The sequence below is a fragment of the Polistes dominula genome, unplaced genomic scaffold (genome assembly GCF_049000335.1).
Source record: "Polistes dominula isolate Pdom_NZ unplaced genomic scaffold, Pdom_raw_medaka contig_49, whole genome shotgun sequence".
Taxonomy (NCBI): domain Eukaryota; kingdom Metazoa; phylum Arthropoda; class Insecta; order Hymenoptera; family Vespidae; genus Polistes; species Polistes dominula.
Genome location: NW_028300914.1, coordinates 5,101,572 through 5,121,168, shown reverse-complemented (window position 1 = coordinate 5,121,168; position 19,597 = coordinate 5,101,572). Strand labels below are relative to the sequence as shown.

Genomic DNA, 19,597 nt, shown 5'->3' with positions numbered 1-19,597 from the left:
ATCTATATTGTATCAAGGATAAGATTTAATACTGTTGATATAATTTTGATTGACCATACCTTTTCCCCGTTGAAAGTATCACGTAAAGTAACGGGAAAAATTAAGAAAGAAATAGAACAAGAAAAATATCAAGAAAACACAATAGAAAAGATAATTAGAAAAAGAATAAAGAGAAGAAAATAGAAGAATAGAAAATAAAGAAAGAACACGAAAATTAGGGGAAAAGAAAGGAAAACAGAACAATAGAAGAAGGATATTAGGTAAAAGAGAGGGAAAACGGTCAAATAAAAAGAAAGAGAGAGAGAGAGAGGAGATAAAAAATGGGAAAGAAGAAGGTAGAAAAATAGAAAAATATCCAGGAAAATAGATAAACAACGAAAAAGAGAAAGAGAAAGTCAATAAAATATATCTGAAAAACAGGAATAATGAGAGAAAGAGAGAGAAAGAGAGAGAAGGAGAGAGCAAGAAGAGAGAATAACAACAAATAACAGAGAAAGGGAGAAAGAGAGATCAGAAATGAGAGAAACAGGCCAATAAAACAGGAAAGAGGCACAGTCAAAAAAATAAGAGAGAGAGAGAGAGAGAGCGGAAGGGAGGGTGAGAGAGAAAGCCAAGAAAAAAAGAATTGGAAAAAGAGAAAGAAAAAGGGAGATGAAAAAAATGAGCGACAGAATCATAAAAAAATAAGAGAAAGACAAAAAAGAAAAGAGAGAGAGAGAGAGAGAGAGAGAGAAAATTGGTGATATATAAAAAGAAAAAGGAGAGTAGTTGAAACTCTGTGGCGCTAGGAAGGAGAGACTGACTGAGAGAGGATCAGAGAGGTAGGGAGAGGGCGTTTAAATACGAGGAGAATCGCGCGCGCCCGTTCAGTCCGGCGCCACACTCCAAATCGTTACACACACACACATACACATATATATGTGTTTCCGGACTCGACTAGGTAAAGAAAGGAAATATAAGAGAAAAAGAACGAGAAAAACAGATAGAGAGAGAGGGGAGATATTCTCTCGAAGTATAACTTTAAAAATAGACAAAAAAAAAATATAAACACCTTAATACTTCCATTCCAATCTCTCCGATGAATATTGTAAATAAAGGACTACAAACTTGTTTTTCTTCGGTGTGTGTTTATATCGTGTAACTAGTGAACTCTCGTCAGATAAACGTTAGATTTGTTGGTGAAAGACAGTCAAATATTATATTTGAGAAGATTCAGGAAGAAGAAGAAGAAGAAGAAGAAAAAGGGGCTTCATTGTAATCAACGAGAAGATGACCAACAGTATGAAGCAAACCGTCATTAAGTGAGTTTTTGATTAAATTGCCATAATCTTTTCCCTTTTTATACTGTTCAAATTAGGAACAATAGTTCATTTATGAACAATTACGTATATTTGGAAGGAAAGAAAAGAAAACAAAAAAGATAGCTGTTATTATAACAAAAAAAATTTGAAAGTTCAAATAAATATTATATCGTCTATTATAAATCTTTCCACTAATGTTTAATGAAATCTAATTTTTTAACATTGGAAAAAAGGAACTTAAGACATTTCTTGAAGATTATTTTAAAATAAACTTTGGAAAGATCAAATAAGGGGATCATTTTATTTTTCTTCTTCTTTTTTTTTTCTTTTGATCGGTAGTATAAACAAAATAGAAACTCCCACGTTTGATTATTTTATGGTGTGAGAAATATAGGATCTTTTTATGTTTACATAGATAAAACGAAAGAGAGATAGATAGAGAGAAAGAGAGAGATAGCAAATGTGGGTAAACGGTTACTCGATCGTAAGATGCAGCTTTCCCGTAACAAGTTTTATGTTTCTTTCTTTTCTTCCCGGTTGATTTTTACGAGGGATTCAACTGTATATAGGAGACTTATAGAAACAACTCGGGCGTTTATACGTTCGTAGGAACATTTTTATCGGCTTGATAGGTCTACCGATACTTTACGTAACGTTAGCAAAAACTTGCCGGTGAATTTGTGAAACCAGTCAAGTTCGATCGAGAATAAAAAGTAATATATATATATATATATAAAACAGGAGATGAAAGTTTTGCTACGTCAATTAAATATATCAAACCTTTTCATGAGTTATCAATAATTTACATTCACGATAATTTACTCACAATTTTTATTTTCAGCTAATAATAATAAATTAGTAAACAAGTTGTTCATTTTTTATTGATAGTAATATGTTTTCTTTTAACTTAAATTAAGTAAATAAAATTATGGTAATTTTGCAACAATTTAAATCAAACAAAATTTTACTTAAATTATTTTTGAATAATAATAACTATGAAATAAATTTGATATATTTTATTAACTACAATTTGTTTTATCTTACATTAGCCTAAGGGGACACGTCAACAAAAAAATCGATTTTTTTTTTCGATTTTCTGAAAGAATATTATTTCAAAAATATTTCTTCAAATTTTGGTAAAGATTCACGCATTATTTACGAAACTGTTGTAGTTTAAACGGAGCGCGCCGTAGCGCTCCAAGTAAGTTACCAAAACTTTAAACGTTAATTTCTCCTATTCGCGTTTTTAAAACGGTGGCCCTCGCTGCGTCTAGACCATTTATCCGATCCTTACCAAATTTTGTACAGTAATACTAGATACACATATTTAGGGAATGAACGAAAGGATTTTTCGAAAAAATGCCAATTTTTTTTTTCTTCAAAAACTCGGCGATTTTTCTGCAAAAATGTCAATTTTTTCGCAAAAAGTCGACTGTTTTAAAATTAAAAAATCAAATTTTCCTTTCGTTCATTTCCTGCGCCAACATCTCTACTAAAGGATAACACTCAGTTTTTTTTGTTTATGATGAACCAATTTTTGCCAGTGAGGGCCACCGAAAATCACCTTTTTTTTTGGACTCTTCGAAAAGTGGCCATAGACAACACAATTTACAATATTTTTACACACAAAAAATTGTGAATATAGTTCAGATATATATCTTACATATACCAAAAATTTGTATTGATATTAATAAAACTGGCTGCAAAAAAAATTCACAAAAAAACCGCTTTTTTTTACACTCGAAGGTGACGTGTCCCCTTAAACTAAATAAATAAAATTATCATGACTTTTCTAAAGAAAAAAATTCACACTGCACAAAAATTTACTTACATTTACTTTACGATTAATTATAAGTCATTATTAAATAAATTAAACATTTTAATTTTCTATTAATTGTTTCAATCATTTCAATAACTTTCTCTATACATCTTTTAGAAACCTTGAAAGAGAATGAAACGTCTATCCGAGACGTTAAGAGAAATAATTATTCTCGAATAATTATCTAAAAAACCTTTCTCGTTCAATCAACGAGAAATCGTGATAGTAGATAAACTTTCCAATGAGATATTCCGTTCTAAAGTCTTCTTTATTACAAGTTTTACCTTATCGCTGCAACATCGAGATCTTATCAAGATCTTATCAAAAGTTTCGTGTATCTTCTTACAGAAATAATTACATCTAGAAAGAAAAAAATCATCTCTCCAAACGTTCATTCCGTTCATTCGGAATTCTTTTTATTAATTCAAGGTGATCGTGAGGGTGAACTGAACCATCATTTTCAACCAACTAATCTTTCTCTCACTCTTTCTCTTTATCTCTTATTCTCTATTCAATTATAAATATACTTTCACGTAAATTATTTCTAGTCCGGCGAATTCGTCGATCACGTTTCCAGTCGCAAGACTTGAAACAACGTTGCACAATTAAACGATTTTCTTCCGCGATAGAAATAGAAATCTCGTGATTTCAATGCACGTCAGGATTGACGATGATAAAACACGTCGACCAGGCATTGATGTTACGCTCGACAACTTTTCAATTGTCTTTAAATATTATTTGAAAAAAATGTACGAAATAACTTCGATAAAATTATCATACAAATTCGTTGTATAATAAATTTAACAAGAAAAATGAACAAATTCAATAGCATCTATAGTGCGTTAATTATTTTCATAAATTCGTTAGAAGTCGATATATAATAATATATGTCGAAATTGTTTCAAAGAATATTATAGTACTGTCTCATTTATGTGTATATATGGTTTATGAGAGTGTTTGAAAGTGTATACTTGTTGATCGATTCAATTATCGAGGTCTTACTAACAATAGAGCTCTGCATGTTAAACGCACTTTGCACCAAAGTGGAACGAAATAAGACGATGTATGTATGCATGTATGCATTATGTGCAGCACGAAAGGATTGAAATTCACTTAACACGTTACGTTTGTCTTCCTGTTCGCGTTTACCTTTATTACAGATTAATAGATTAATCATACGATTTTTTCCAATAGAATCTTTGATTCGTTTCACAATATCGAATTATCCATTAACAACTCGAATCGATTTTTATTTTTAAAATGTATAATATTATACAATTTTTCATTTTAATTGATAAAACTTTTTCAGACAACCTTTAATTTAAAAAATTCTAAGGTTACTTAAAAAGTTCTCGCCAATTGTTTGAAAAAAATTTAGTTCGATGAGCAATGCTAAATTTGTTGGCATAAAAAGAAAAATCAATTAAACGATAAATTTGGATCAGAGAATTTGTGTCAACATACAAATGTGAAAGGAATATAAAAATAAAATGAGAAATGTATGGATGATCATGATGATGATGATGATGATATGTAAACATATAAAATTTGTGAAACCTACAAAAGGTTGAATCGGAGGTAAAATAGTGAAAGTTAACCAGTACCGTTCATTCTCGTGAGACATTATTGCGGTTCATGGTACAAGTTTACAAATGTCTACGTAAGTTGCAACTTGTATCAAGAATATAAGAAGCATGGCAGAAAATCTAAGCGAAAATCATTTGAACAAAGGCTTTAACATTTTTCTGTCGAGTGGTAGTGAATTAGCGTTGAATGATGTTATTGAACCAAAATAATGGATGATCCGTAATAATGAGGAATAACATTTGCACATACTTTAAAGAAAAAAAGAAAAAATAATTAAAACGAAAGAGGAGACAATAAAAAAAATAAATATAGAAAATAGAATAATGCAAGCCGTCAACGAAATTGATTGGTTTTCTGTTAAATTTGTCCTATATGTTTGAAAAGCAATTAATATGTGTCTCGTAAAATTAACGAACGATAAACGTGAGAAATATGATTGAAATATACGAGACGTTTCTGTTAAAAATAAATAAAAAAAAAAAAAAGGGAAGAATAAATCCTAAGCATCGATTAAAATTTACACAAAAGTTTTCTACTCTGACGTTGGATATATCGATGGCATACACACACATACACACATATACACAGATCAAGTGGAAAGAAATATATGTATGAGTAGTAAAATCGTAATGACGTAGACCATCTGCAATGGATGCGTTGATGGATGTGAAAGAAAATGTAAAAAATATTGTCAGACTTTGTGTTTATTAAAAATAGAGAAAATTAATTAAAAATATAAAAAAAAATGAAAAATAATAGGAAACATTTTAAACAAAATAAAGAGAGAAAAAAAGAGGAAAAAATGAAGAGAAATCCTCTCTAGCATATAAACTCGCTTATAACGAACGACCAATCGTTCGATGAACGATCCCATATCTCGCGCAATTATCGAAATTGATTTATCTTTAGCTTGCAGTAGTCATTCCAGGCGAGAGTGGAACCCGTTGCAATCGACGTTGCACGTTGATAAATAGTGTCGTTCAATGCGAAATCAGATACATCGAGGAAAATACATAAAAAAAATAAAAAAAATAACACAACAAATATCTGACGATAGAAGATAATAGAAATTGGCTTAAATATTTTAATTATAGTAAGAATTTTAATAAGATTTAATTGTTACGATAAACATTTGAATCTTCGTAAAATTCTATGATTTAACCTCATTTCATAAGATTCAAATTTGAGTGAACTTTGATACTTAGAGTTAACAGTGTTCTACACTTAAGTCGGTACTCAAATTAATTAACAGTGACTCCTGTTAACGAAGTTGCAACGGTTATGGTGTCACAATTCATTTAACGTACCATGAATTATAATCAACCTAATCTTATTGGATACTTCGAATATTATTAATTGCAATTAATTATTATCGTTAAATTAAATTGCATATTGTGATTTGAAATACTTGATTATCTTCAATCAAAATCTATGATTACTGTGAATATTTTTTATATGATTAAATGAATGAAATTATTCAATTGCGCAACTAATCAAATATTTGATTAATTTGATTCTTGTTGTTGCAACTTTATTATCCATAGAAAATTTATTTGTCATCGAGTTTATTCGCGTGTCCTGCGTGTATCTATTGCGAAACCGAACAACATTGTGGTTCTGCAAGAAGAGATGATAGGAAAGAGCAACGTAGATGTTGCATTCGATAATTTCCGCGATATCGCATCGCAGTCTGTCGGTTGCATAATCTCGTGTTTGGTAAATGTAAGTACTTACATAGATATGTAATATATATATATATATATGTGTGTGTGTGTGTGTGTGTGTGTTTCGAGAAGAAAAGAAGGATGAAGGAACGAAAGAGGAAGTAAGAGAAAAATAAGCGGAAGAGATTCGTGTTTTATATCGTAGAAAAAGAAAATCACGTTAGACGTGATCTTGTTTAAAAGCCACTGGCACAACCACAAATATTACTTTCTCTCTTTATCTATTATTTCATTTATTTTTCGCATTAATTCTTTATCCATTCGTATTAGTATAAAAGTTATTTATTTTATTGAAATTATATATATTAAAAAATAATAAAGTATTTAATACAAATAATATGAGATATTGTACAGTGTACCCGAAAATTATTTTCCATCTTCTATCCTCTGTTCTTATATGATTATTAATCTTTCTGTTTCTTTTTTTCTTCATTTGTACGTGCTACTAAAAATAAACAATTAAATAGAAACAACATTGTAATTAAATGTAATAAAAATTATTGTTGTTGTTGTTGTGTAAAGCTTGAGAATGTGATGAAGTAATAATTGATGCTTCTTCTCCTTCTTTTATTTTTCTTACTTAGGAAAGATTCAATCTCTCGATTTGGTATGGTTGTTGAGAATTAAAGATCACTAGTCGAACACTTTGCACTCTTCGCTAACACTCAGCCCAAAAATTATTTTTAATAGAAATAATAATGATAAATAATCAAGTATTAAATAAAAATAAATTACAGTATTGTACACTGTTAGCAAGAATTACTTTCCATTCTCTATTATTTTGTATTAAATCATTATTTTTTTTCCTTTATATCCTTGTATTTGCAAAAACTAGTAATTTAAAAAGAAATAAATGATAGGGAGTGTCATAAAATTATAAGTTTTCGAATAATTATTAAAGAAACGCGTTATAATATCTCGCCAATCTCAAGAATTAACAGACACACGGGTTCAGAATTATTCTTGCTCAAAGGAAACGTTACGCAAGTAGATTTCGAAAATATTATCTTTGGCAGCGTAGCAAATAAAGCGAAAACGATCAGTATATCGCGACATCTTTCACTTATCGTCTAGTTATGTTACATTAGTTCTGTTAGTCCCGTTAACCGCAACTGATCAGCCAGTTTATTCTGGTAATAAGAACAACTTTGTTTTTCCTAAATTTAACTAACGTGTTAAAATCTCCAATATAAAAATTCTTTGGTAAAATTGTACATACAGGGATCACGTTAATTGGTGGACGAGTCTTCATCTAATCTGTTATTTTCTTTCATCATTCCATAAACAGAAGTGTTACTTTCTACAGGAAATGACGTTTACGAGTACCAAGTAACTGGCCTTTAGCAACTAACCAATTAATATATAAGGATAAATACAATTATCGTTAAAAAGTATGCCAAGCTGTTCGTAGTATATATACTCGAAATATTGACTCCTATATTTTCAAGAGACACCTTGAAATTTCGTATGCTTACAGTAGTCCCAATTGTTTGCTTATGTATGAGCCTGTGTGTTTATTTGTGTGAGGATCGTCAAAGAGTACAGAAACGTTTTGATTCAAATGTATACCTGTAAACGTATAGAATACAACGACAAACTTCCATACAAAATTACTAACACTTAAATTTATCCACACATACATACAAAAACACACACACACACACACACATGTGTATTTAAAATAGGATTCGAAAATAAGGGACACGAGACATATATTGTAAGAGAAATTGAACCGAGTGGAGAAGGGGAAACCCACATCATACGTAATTTATTTCCTCTATCCATGTTATATATATGCAACAATAAGCTTTTAAGTTTACAAACCTACGAACCAGGAACGAGTTGTTCGTATTCTTCAGAGCACCTTTCCAATCGTTTGTAGTCGGATCGCATTTGTCTCTCATCAAAGTGACTGGCCTAGAGATAGGAATAAATTTTGATGTTAACCAAGGTCTTTTCGTCTTTATTCTATTACTTTACCCTGATGCGTACAAACTTTACGATTTTTTTTTTTTTTTAATCAATGACGTTTTTAAATTCTACTTGTATTTACTAATGAATCGAGGAAAAATTTTTTCCTACGTAAGACACATATTCTGTCTGTTTTTTTATTAGAATTTTGAAAATTTTCTTAAATTGAAGTAAAAGATTTTAATTGGAAATTGTGAATAACACGAAGAATAAGAGAATCATAAGGAAATATTATTGACCTTGATGTGAATTTATAGCCGCGTGATAATATGATTTGATAATTGTCATATAAAATTCACAAGCGAGCAAATTAATTCGTCTTCCGTGATCTTAGTAATTTGCGGAAATGAGAAGATGTACGGTTATCAACTACCCACTGTATGTCGCGTGAGGAACCATAAAAGAGATGAGGGAAGGTGAAAAATGAAAATCAAGAAGACGAAGACAATAGCATGTGTAATGTTGAAGGTTATTGAAGATAAAGAAAAAGATATAAATTTAAACGAAGAAAAACGATACGAATAGAGGAAGGAATGATGATTTCATCAAAATGACTGGATTGAGTCATTTCAATAAGAAAAATTTATATTTAATTTTATCCAATTTAAATATTATTTAAATATAACAATTATTACCGTTACTGTTACTTTAAACAAATTTATATTATATTTTCTTTTACGATCAATTGTTGATAATAATGGTTGTAATTAGATATACTCGTTTGAAATAATAAATAAAATAATAATTGTAAAAAATTAAATGAACGATAAGTAGTAACATTGGGTGCAGAATTTTAATTGAAAATTAAAAACCGGTCGCTCGTTACAGGTTTTTTGTAGGTGCGTTTAGTGTTAACATGCAGTCTGCATCCTTTTTTAGAGTATGTAGTACTCGACGTGCTCACACGATCGACCGTTCAACCGTTCGATCGATCGATCGTGTTGGATTCGTCTTTCTTAGTTTGTTTTTACCCCCGCCCCCCTCCAACCACCATCCCTTCCCTTTTTTTCCTTTTTTTCCCCCATGAAAAGTATGTTAAACGATCGACCGTTCCGATTCAAGGCTTTGCCAGCCAAGTTGTCTTGTCAAAAGGTTACCGTGCCGATGTCGAACGAGACTCGATTACTAATACGAGAAACAACTATAGCAACGATTTCTACGAATTAAATACACAAGTATGACGTGAAAAACTTCGAGATCTGTTTAATTTATTATTTTTTTTTATTTATCATTAGAAATCAATTTTATAATCCACTAATTTATCACAAGAAAATTCGTTCGATTTTTTATATTACAACTGATATTTACTTAATGATAAATTCAATATCAAATTAATTAATAAATAAAAATAATTTTTCTATATAATAAAATAGTATTGAATAGAAAATTTGTATTGAAAATCTTTAACCAATCATTTTACCGTTCGTGTAATAAAGTATTTTAGTAAAGAATAGATTTATTTTGAAAACCTGTTGGAATTAAATTTAGTTGTTAACAAAATCTTTAAAAGTTCATCATTTCTCGTATGATGATCGATCTCGTTTGCCATATCACGAGCGTAAATTAGATTTTCTGATCACTGGTGCGACAAATTCGAGATCGAACAGGAACCTAATTCTGCTTGCTTCATACAACGACTAGGAAATACGAGGAATATCGCATCTTCATCGATAAATCTCGTTATGGTCATAAAACGAAGTAAAAAATCGGATCGTTATCTAACATAATCTTTATGGAAATTGCTATATCGATTGTTAAATCATCGATTTAATTTGTCCAACGGCTATAATTATTTTCTATTACCATTCGAATAATAAACGTTTAAGTAAACCTTACATGTTAGTTATTTATTTTATTTTAATTTTGTTTGACTGCAATCTATCAAATAAGAATATTAAACATCATACGTGATACTGAATTTATGCAACACCCAATGATTTATCACATAAATAATACAACTTTTACATATTAATTATTTATTTTAATTAAATTTAATTGGTAGTTGTACGAAGTTACATGTTACGTGACTACTGACCCTATATGTGGTCGCAGAAATATGAGAAAAAACTAAAAAAAAAAAAATGTCTGCAGAAAGTCGAAAATAAATTGAAATTAATTTTGCACCGAGGACAAGGAACCTGTTGCATTCTTAAGATTCTCTAACGAAGTTCGATTACGAATAAAATGTTTCTTTACCACGCGAACGATGACCAGTAAAGATCCAATCAATATCGATTTAACGTCCAATGGAATTTAAGGTTTTTCTTAACGACTTGCGCCAATCGGGAAATAAAATAACACTTTCTCCCAATTATCCAACCGTGGCGTGGTCCCCGCCATTTATCCGTACAAGTTTCCACCGAATAAAATATCCAATTAAATTACGTGTTCGGTGGATTAATATTTTCAATCATTTATCCAACTCATAACATAAATATCATAAATCTTAACCGAAGGAAATACTATAATTATTGTGCAATAAATTAATTGAACAGTATTAAAGTTCTCAATTGATTACGATCAATTTGGTTCTCAATCTTTCATCATATTTTCAAATATTTCATTGAAATTTGTTCATTTTATTGTAAGCAAATTTTATAAGTTACTTATTTAATCTTTAAAATAATAATGGTTAAAATTCAAATCTGTGTTCTACTTGATATTCTGATTTTGAATTGCGAAGATTAATGATAAATATTTGTATGCGTATCCGAAATGTTGTGGCAACGCATATTGCATCGAAGAGGTCATTACACTCGGTTGCATCGTGCCGTAGAGTATGAGACTCCTATTGCGATGCTCGGCATTGGCCTAAGTTAAGTACTTTACTACTACGTAGATATATATTCATGTGCGTGAACGGCACGAGTCTCAGAGCAAGCTTCGAACATAAACCGGATTGAAAGTGTGCACCGTATCGCAAACGGCACCTTTCATGCAGCCACATTTTCAAACTCGTATTTTATTACTCACCATAAAGGAAAAAGATGGAGGGGGAGACCCGTTTGGGTCATAATACAAAGATGTTTCCAATAATTATTTTATATTTTTCAAAATAGCCAGTTCACTTGTTGCATAAAAATGACAATATTATAAAAAAATGATTCTTTTTTATTTGCAAAGTAAATAAAACATTTCTTTGTAAAATATTAGAAACTCTCATTTCATGTGAAAAATCTTTATCATCTCTTAATGGATAATTGATCATCGAGATAAAATGAAAATTGTAAAGTGTGAAAATTCGTGGGCGTAAACCGTGTGCAAATGGATTAGAAATAAAATGAAAGTTTCTCAGGAAAAGAAAATGAAAGTTGTGGTAGGTAGACAAAAAGCATTGAAATAGAGAAAACTATTTATCCCTAGGTTTAAATATTAATCAGTTAGATTGTACACTCCCTTTTTCATTATCATCGAATGACCAGGTCTCACGTCAGTGATAACAATACAACAAAAGAACTCGCGAAACTATTGCGATATTGTATTATTTATACGTGTGTACATATGAATCAGTAAGTTTAAGTACTTACGTGCTTTATCGCAATTATTTTTTTTAGCGTGGAGAAAAGCGAAACCGCACAGACGACACTTTTTTCTTCTCTCCTTTAATTTCCGTACAAAATGTTTCACAGTATGTGTATATATGTGTAATTTAACGATCTATTCTTTACCTATCTCGAACAACGGTTCAACTTTAATCACACACACATACAAACACACGTACATGTGTGAAACTAGCTTTCAAATCTTTCCTAATCTCGTCGATAAAACTGGCAAGAACCATCGTCCCATTCCTTGTTTCTTTCTAATTCGTCAGAGACACACCTAATTGAATTTAAACGAAAAAAAAATATTATCGACTTCCTTTTGCTACTAGAAATCGTTCAATCGAAAAGAATTATAAAAAAGTGAATGCGCAAGAAGGAAATGTCTCAATCCTTTACCGTTGATATTTTTTCATTTAACGACAAGAATTTGAATGGGAAAACACTTGAATTTTTGCATAATCCGTAATTCCTCATTAAACATGAGCAAAAGACAATTCATACTCTTATCAGTTTAATAGGAATGGCATTGTGCAACAAACACAAGAAAAAAAATGACCATCGCATGTTCATTGCACGTTCCATTCTAATTATGGTTCATTATAATTTTAAATAGTCATTCTTGTACATTCATAGTTTAAAATAAATTGTTAGAAAACAAACGCATAATACAAACCTAAAGACAATTTTTATGAACAATTCGTATGAACAGGTTTAAAAACATGGATACCCAAACTTTGAGAACCTTGAACTAATAATGAAAACCTACCTAATTAATTCAAGATTAGGTTAATTGGATTTGTTCGTCATTTTATCAAGAAATTCTTTTCTTTTTAAATAAAACTTTGTATAATTTTGTTTTAAAATTTTTCATCGTTTACCCTAAACGGGATCTCTTGATTGAACAAGAGCCCTTGGTTTTAGCAGATAAAAAGTATACCTAAAAGCGTTTCTGCATAAACATTTGATATTTCTTTACCTTGATATTTGTTTTCAGAAATCCAACATGGTGGAAGAGACGATCGACTTTGGAACGTGGATTAACGGTAATCGCAGTGTCCGGTGTCCTCTTATGCATCGCATTGGCTGTCGCGCTTGGCGTGTTGGCCGCAAATACAGCGTCCTGCAAGCAATCATCGAACGGTAAAAAAACTTTTTTATTTTTTTTATGATTCATTTTCATTCGCACCTGTTAATCCAATGCTACAATCATAATAATCAAGAACGCGATAAATATTATTTTAAAATGAATCAATTTGATTACGATTCTTGTTGATCGTTCGAGTCAGCAGGGTGAACTCTCAGTGACGTCCGATTTGTATATCATATGATTGAGAAAAAAATATAAAAAAAGAAAATAAAGGAAAAACATTAATCCCTGTAGCTGATTCTGACGCATAAGAATATTTTTGGAATCGTTGAGATTACATGAATCGCGTCAGAATCAATAGTGTTTTGAAAGTTAGTCACTAACCAAGTCGAAGTAATTCGCATTAAACTAGAAAATACGTAAGCATTGGGATCGATAACACCGAAAAGTATTTCTAAGTGTTTGAGTTTTAATTTACATTCAATCGTAACGATATTTTTAGTCGATCAATGTTTTCTACGATATCGAAATCATGATAGATTAAAAATAATAGAAAAGAAAAAAGAGAGAAACCAAAGAAATCACATTCGACTCTTACAATTTAAAGATTAACTTATTTACAACCAACAAATCAGAAAAAAAGAACTTCCGGTAATAAAAAAGTTTTTGACTATGCAATCGTAATTATAACAACGAACTGACATGAATCAAAAAGAAAAAACAGAGTTGAACCAACAACTTTGAGGGTGCTAAGACTATCATCGTAAGGGATTATTCAATTAACCCAAATTAATCCGAATTTGGATTAATTGATGTGACTAATTCACCATTTTATGGTGAAAAATTGTTCAATAAAATTGGGTATCATTTATTTAGTCTTAAATTTCTAATTTAAATTCTTTTTATTTATATCTTTTTTTCACTACGAAAAGAATCCTTCAATCAAACGGGACCCAAAGTCTACACAGCCAATAAGAAAATATAACAATTCATTTTATGATTTACTTCGGAATGAAAATATTTGTTCAATTTTTTAACTTACTCCAATTATAATTAGGGGGATGCATTAATTATAAATCATCTCAAATGAATATTATTACATTAAAAAATATGAAAATTTATTAAAACAGCGTATTCGCTTTTACTAACGAAATTATTACATACGCTAAGTACTGAACAAGATCTAAAGATCGTGTATAAAGACATCGAGTTAAGTATTATCGATTAGAATGTTGATCTTATTGATCTCGCATTGTTTGTCATCCGTTTTACGACTTGGTTCTTCGTCAAATAGTCCGATAATCTATGTCGAACACAATTATTTCAATTCGGTACAAACATTAAGCAGTTGACTCGATATATAATCAAGATTAATCGATCTTCGTTTCTTACGACACGAGGTGAAGAGCATAAAGTTGGGTTAAACGATTCATGTTCACCATTAAGTATAATAAATCGCAACGGTATTGACTACAGAACTCAATCCAGAAGAATGAAATTTATCGATTTCGCGTGCTATCACTTTTTCTTTTCTTTTTCTATTCTATTCTAATTCCCTTGATTAAACAATTAATAAACACACACGTCCAAATTTATTTCATTGACCTTGAAAAAACTTAACTACCCAGAACCGAATTTATCGGAACAAAACCAAACAATTTTTTTTACTTTTGACGAGATAAAAAAAAAAAGATGGCAAATGAATTTCTATTCTCATTCGAAGTTTAAAAGAATCTTCCTCCCTCTTCCCCCCCCCCCAAAAAATCATTTAAGTAGTTCTGATATTTATTTTAGAAGGAGAAAAATAATGTGTAATGACTCGTCGAGTGAATCATTTTGTTTTGAGTTATTATTACAATTCACTATCTATGGAAAATTTCGAAAAAAAATAAAATAAAATAAAATATCTGGACTAGTTTTATGCTTTAAACCTTCGGTATTATTAACATCCGGTATATTTAACATAAAAGTATTATTACTATTATGAATCACTTAGAATCCTAATTGCGTATTTGCTTTTTTATTTGCAATACATTATTGCTTGCAAATAGAGTTTTGGTTTTTTTTATTTACTGATATTACTAATTTAGAAAAATAAATTAGCTTAATACTAATATCACATATTTTCGTATTTTATTTTTTCTTATCCTCACCAATCTGCATCTGCACGCAAATCATCTGCACGCGCCGTTAGCTGTTGCTAATTCAGACCAACTACCATCCACAGCGGAAGCTCTGCAAGTAATCAAAGGTACAACCATCAATCGTCAATCAACAGAGAAACAAAACATATGCGTTTCTCCAGGATGTGTACACACCGGTGAGTTTTATAAAAAAAAAAAAAAAAAAATTGTCATATGTCATAACAATTTTGAAATTCATTTGAATACAGCTTCAAAAATATTGGAGAACATGGATTCCGACGTAGAACCCTGCGATGATTTTTACCAATTCGCTTGCGGTGGTTTTCTCAAATCCACCATCATTCCGGACGACAAGACTAGCGTAAATACGTTTAGTATTATCAGTGATAATCTTCAACAACAACTTAGAACCAGCATCGAAGAGAAGAGTCCACCGAATGAGCCAAAACCGTTCACGTTAGCTAAGATCTTTTATAAAACTTGTATGAATAAAAGTAAGTAATTCTGTTCTGTTGTACAATTGTTTAGAATTTTGTATATAATTCTAATTATTTGTTTGTATTTTTATTTTTTAGCGGCTATCGAAGAAAGAGGTTTGGAACCTTTGCATAATATTTTGAAAACATTAGGTGGTTGGCCTGTGTTAGAAGGTGACAATTGGAAAGAGGAAGATTTCAATTGGATAGATTCGGTTTACAAATTCAGAACAAAAGGTTATTCCGTAGATTATTTCATAGACTTTAGCATCGGCGTAGATTTAAAGAATAGCACAATGCGCATTATTGATGTAAGTATAAAAATACTTATCTCTCAACGATCTTTGTAAAAATCAAACAAGAACTCTGATAAATATTTCCTTTCAGTTGGATCAAGCTTCGCTCGGTTTATCACGCGAATATTTGTCCAAGGGATTTGATGATAAAATCGTGCAAGCTTATTATGATTACATGGTTGATATTGCTGTAATACTTGGAGCAGACAAAAACAGAGCTAAAACTGAACTTAAAGAATCATTGGAATTCGAAATGAAACTTGCTAATGTAAGTTTTAAGTTTGGAATTATTATTCGTGACTTTTGTGTTACGATTGGTCAAGATCATTTCGATAATCTTGATTTCTTTTTTTTTATGTCTTTTTTTCCAGATATCATTGCCCAATGAAAAACGACGTAACGCAACGTTGTTATACAACCCAATGACCATAACTGAATTGAACAAGAACTTTCCAAGCATTCCATGGAAGGAATATTTTAATACGATATTAGCACCGACCGTACAGGTTGATGAAAATGAAGTGGTGATAGTTAGCGTGCCAAGTTATATTACAAGTTTGGAAGAACTTTTGAGTAAGACGCCGAAAAGGATTCAAGCTAATTATGTCATGTGGAGGGCAGCTGCCGGATCGGTCAGTTATCTTACGGAGAACATCAGAAGAAGGCAACTTCAATATTCGACAGCTTTGAGTGGCAAAACTGAGAGAGAAGCCAGATGGAAGGAATGCGTTGACATAGTTTCGGGAAGTTTATCGATAAGCGTTGGTGCGATGTACGTAAGGAAATATTTCAAAGAAGATGCTAAGAAAAATGCAATTGAAATGGTCTCGGATATCAGAGAAGAATTTAAGAAAATTTTGAAAAAGGTAAAACATTTATTTCTCTAATATCTTACTAATTCTTCAAAATTAATTGCATGTTTAAAATGTTGTTATACATTTATTATTTTTTTAGGTCGACTGGATGGACGAAAATACTAAAGAAAGTGCTTTGGACAAAGCTGAATCGATGTCCAGTCACATTGCTTATCCCGACGAATTATTGGATGATAAAAAACTTGAAGAATTTTATAAGAAACTTGAATTGACCGATGGAAGTTATCTCGAAAGTATTTTAAACTTAACTCTCTTCGGAACGGAATATTCTTTCAGCAAACTTAGGAAACCTGTAAACAAGAGTGATTGGGTTACTCATGGAAGACCAGCTATCGTTAACGCATTTTATTCATCTATAGAAAACAGCATTCGTACGTTTTTTCTCTAATCTTAAAAATCTTCCTTATTTTTTTTTTAATTATAATACTGAATATAATTTTATTAATATGATTGATCAGAATTCCCAGCCGGTATTCTTCAAGGAACTTTCTTCAACAACGATCGACCACGGTATATGAATTACGGTGCTATCGGATTTGTTATTGGCCATGAAATTACCCACGGTTTCGATGATCAAGGCAGACAATTTGATAAAGAAGGAAATCTCGTCGATTGGTGGGCACCAGAAACTAAAGAAAATTATTTAGAAAGAGCTGAATGTATTGTTCACCAATATGGAAATTACACGGTCGAGGAAGTTGGTTTGAACGTACGAAAACCTTTCTCTTATTCTTCATAATTCATCAAATCTTAATTAAGACATTAATTCATTATTTTTATGATCACAGTTAAATGGTATTAATACGCAAGGTGAAAATATTGCGGATAATGGTGGCATCAAAGAAGCCTACTTTGCTTACAAAGAATGGGTCAAAAGAAATCACCCCGAACCAAAATTACCAGGACTTTCCTATACGCCCGAACAAATGTTTTGGATTAGTGCTGCCAATACTTGGTGCAGCAAATATCGACCAGAAGCGATGAAGCTTCGCATTACCACTGGATTCCATAGTCCAGGAGAATTTCGTGTTTTAGGTCCTTTCTCAAATATGAACGAATTTTCTAAAGACTTTAATTGTCCGCTTGGTTCGAAAATGAATCCTGAGAAGAAGTGTGCTGTTTGGTAAACCTGACCAGATTCACTTTCCATCTTCAACGTTGGTCGACTAATTCTTTATCTTCTTGTTAGTCAAAAAAAAAAAAAGCAACGACAATGCGTTTCCGATATATAAGCATGCATATGCGTTAAGTATGTTTGTGCATCGTTGATATTTAGCAGACCGATGGATTGATATCCTCAAAGGATGAATATGGTTTGCACTCAATGCTTTATAGAAACAACGAAGATATTTCGTCAAAAGAAATTATATTTTCATTTTTCAAATACAATTCTAAAAGTCGAAAAAAAAAATGAAATCTTAAAAAGAGTTATCTATTGGTGTTTCTGGATAATGGTCGGATTAAGTCGCTTTGTGATCGATCATATATAATCGGATTGAATTTTACGCTTTATATGTAAAATAAATCCTGGTGTTTCAAATGTCGAGTTTATGAACGACTATTGTCTTTTTATATATATATGAAAAAAAAGAAAAATTAATTATATCTCGTTTATGCTACGTGTTCTGTAAATAATACAAGCGAATGATACATCGATTATTGTTGAGAGCGCCGTTAATTATTAATTTTTATTTTCTCGTTAAATTTTACATTTAAACGTGTGTCTCAATGAGACAATTGTTGCAAGCCCGCATTTATGCGATTTTTTTGTTTGTTTTTCTTTTTAGGTTTTATTAAATTTTCTATCGTTAACATTGATTATGATATTATAGTAAAAAAGTACCACATTTATTGGAACTAAATATGATTTTTAAATACTTCTTTAACAACTCGTATGAAAATGTGAAAATATTGTTCTTAAGGGATCGGAAAAATTCTTTTAAAAAATTAAAAAGCAACGCTTATGATTGTTAATGTTTTTTCCTGATAAAATATTTGAGATTTATTTTCTAAATATATATATATATATATATATATATATTTTTTTTTGTAATATTAATCAATAATAACAAGAAACAGTTCCGTTGGTACTTTTTTTTAAAAATGGTGACTAAGCTCATTGGAGCAATATATAATTGTTATCTATAGTTACCGTCTCGAAGTACTTAGACTATCTAGTATTAATCATATTATAATTATGTCACAGTAACAATAAGAAAAAAAAATATATGTCCTTGCTTTTTATATTATCAAACTTTTTACGTATATAATTCTTGGCTCAACATCCATTTTTTATTATCTACTTTTTTAACACACTTTCGTTACTAGCGTTTCATATACGGATCGTTCATGCAAAGGTCTCGTATGAGCCTCGAATGATCCCTGTACGGATTGTTAATAATATAAGGATTTAAAACTAATAAAAATTTTTTAAATCTACACACAAAATAAATATAATTAAACTTTTTATGAAATCATGTAAAAAAATTCGTTAAAAAATCTAATTACTTAATGTATAATAAATTTAAATCAAATTGTATTGGAATTCAATTGGACAATAAATAAAGGATAGGTATTATCGATGAATCATGCTATATTACAATTAGTATAATTGGGCTGTTAATTATATTTATAATAATAATCAAGGCTTATGTATATAATATCGTTTCTATTTACAATCAATTTTAAATTAAAAAAAATTCAATAAATCATGTTTTAAAGAGAATTACTTTACTGCAAAACTTAATTGAATATTAAAATAAAATTGGTGAT

General features: G+C 30.4%; 1 protein-coding gene across 3 annotated transcripts; it reads left to right on the top strand.

Moving 5' to 3' along the window:
- Positions 1–849: 849 nt before the first annotated feature.
- Positions 850–19,550, top strand: Nep2 (M13 family metallopeptidase neprilysin 2). 3 transcript variants are annotated; one of them, XM_015318281.2, is made up of 10 exons: positions 850–1,301; positions 12,942–13,087; positions 15,262–15,354; positions 15,427–15,672; positions 15,754–15,965; positions 16,042–16,218; positions 16,322–16,816; positions 16,905–17,196; positions 17,284–17,534; positions 17,614–19,550. In XM_015318281.2, the coding sequence occupies exons 1-10, from the start codon at positions 1,270–1,272 to the stop codon at positions 17,950–17,952; spliced, it is 2,283 nt and encodes a 760-aa protein (XP_015173767.1). In that variant the 5' UTR covers positions 850–1,269; the 3' UTR covers positions 17,953–19,550. The 3 variants fall into 3 exon arrangements, with proteins under 3 accessions (XP_015173767.1, XP_015173766.1, XP_015173765.1); XM_015318280.2 differs by having other exon boundaries at positions 15,244–15,354; XM_015318279.2 differs by having other exon boundaries at positions 15,229–15,354.
- The last annotated feature ends 47 nt before the right edge of the window (positions 19,551–19,597 follow it).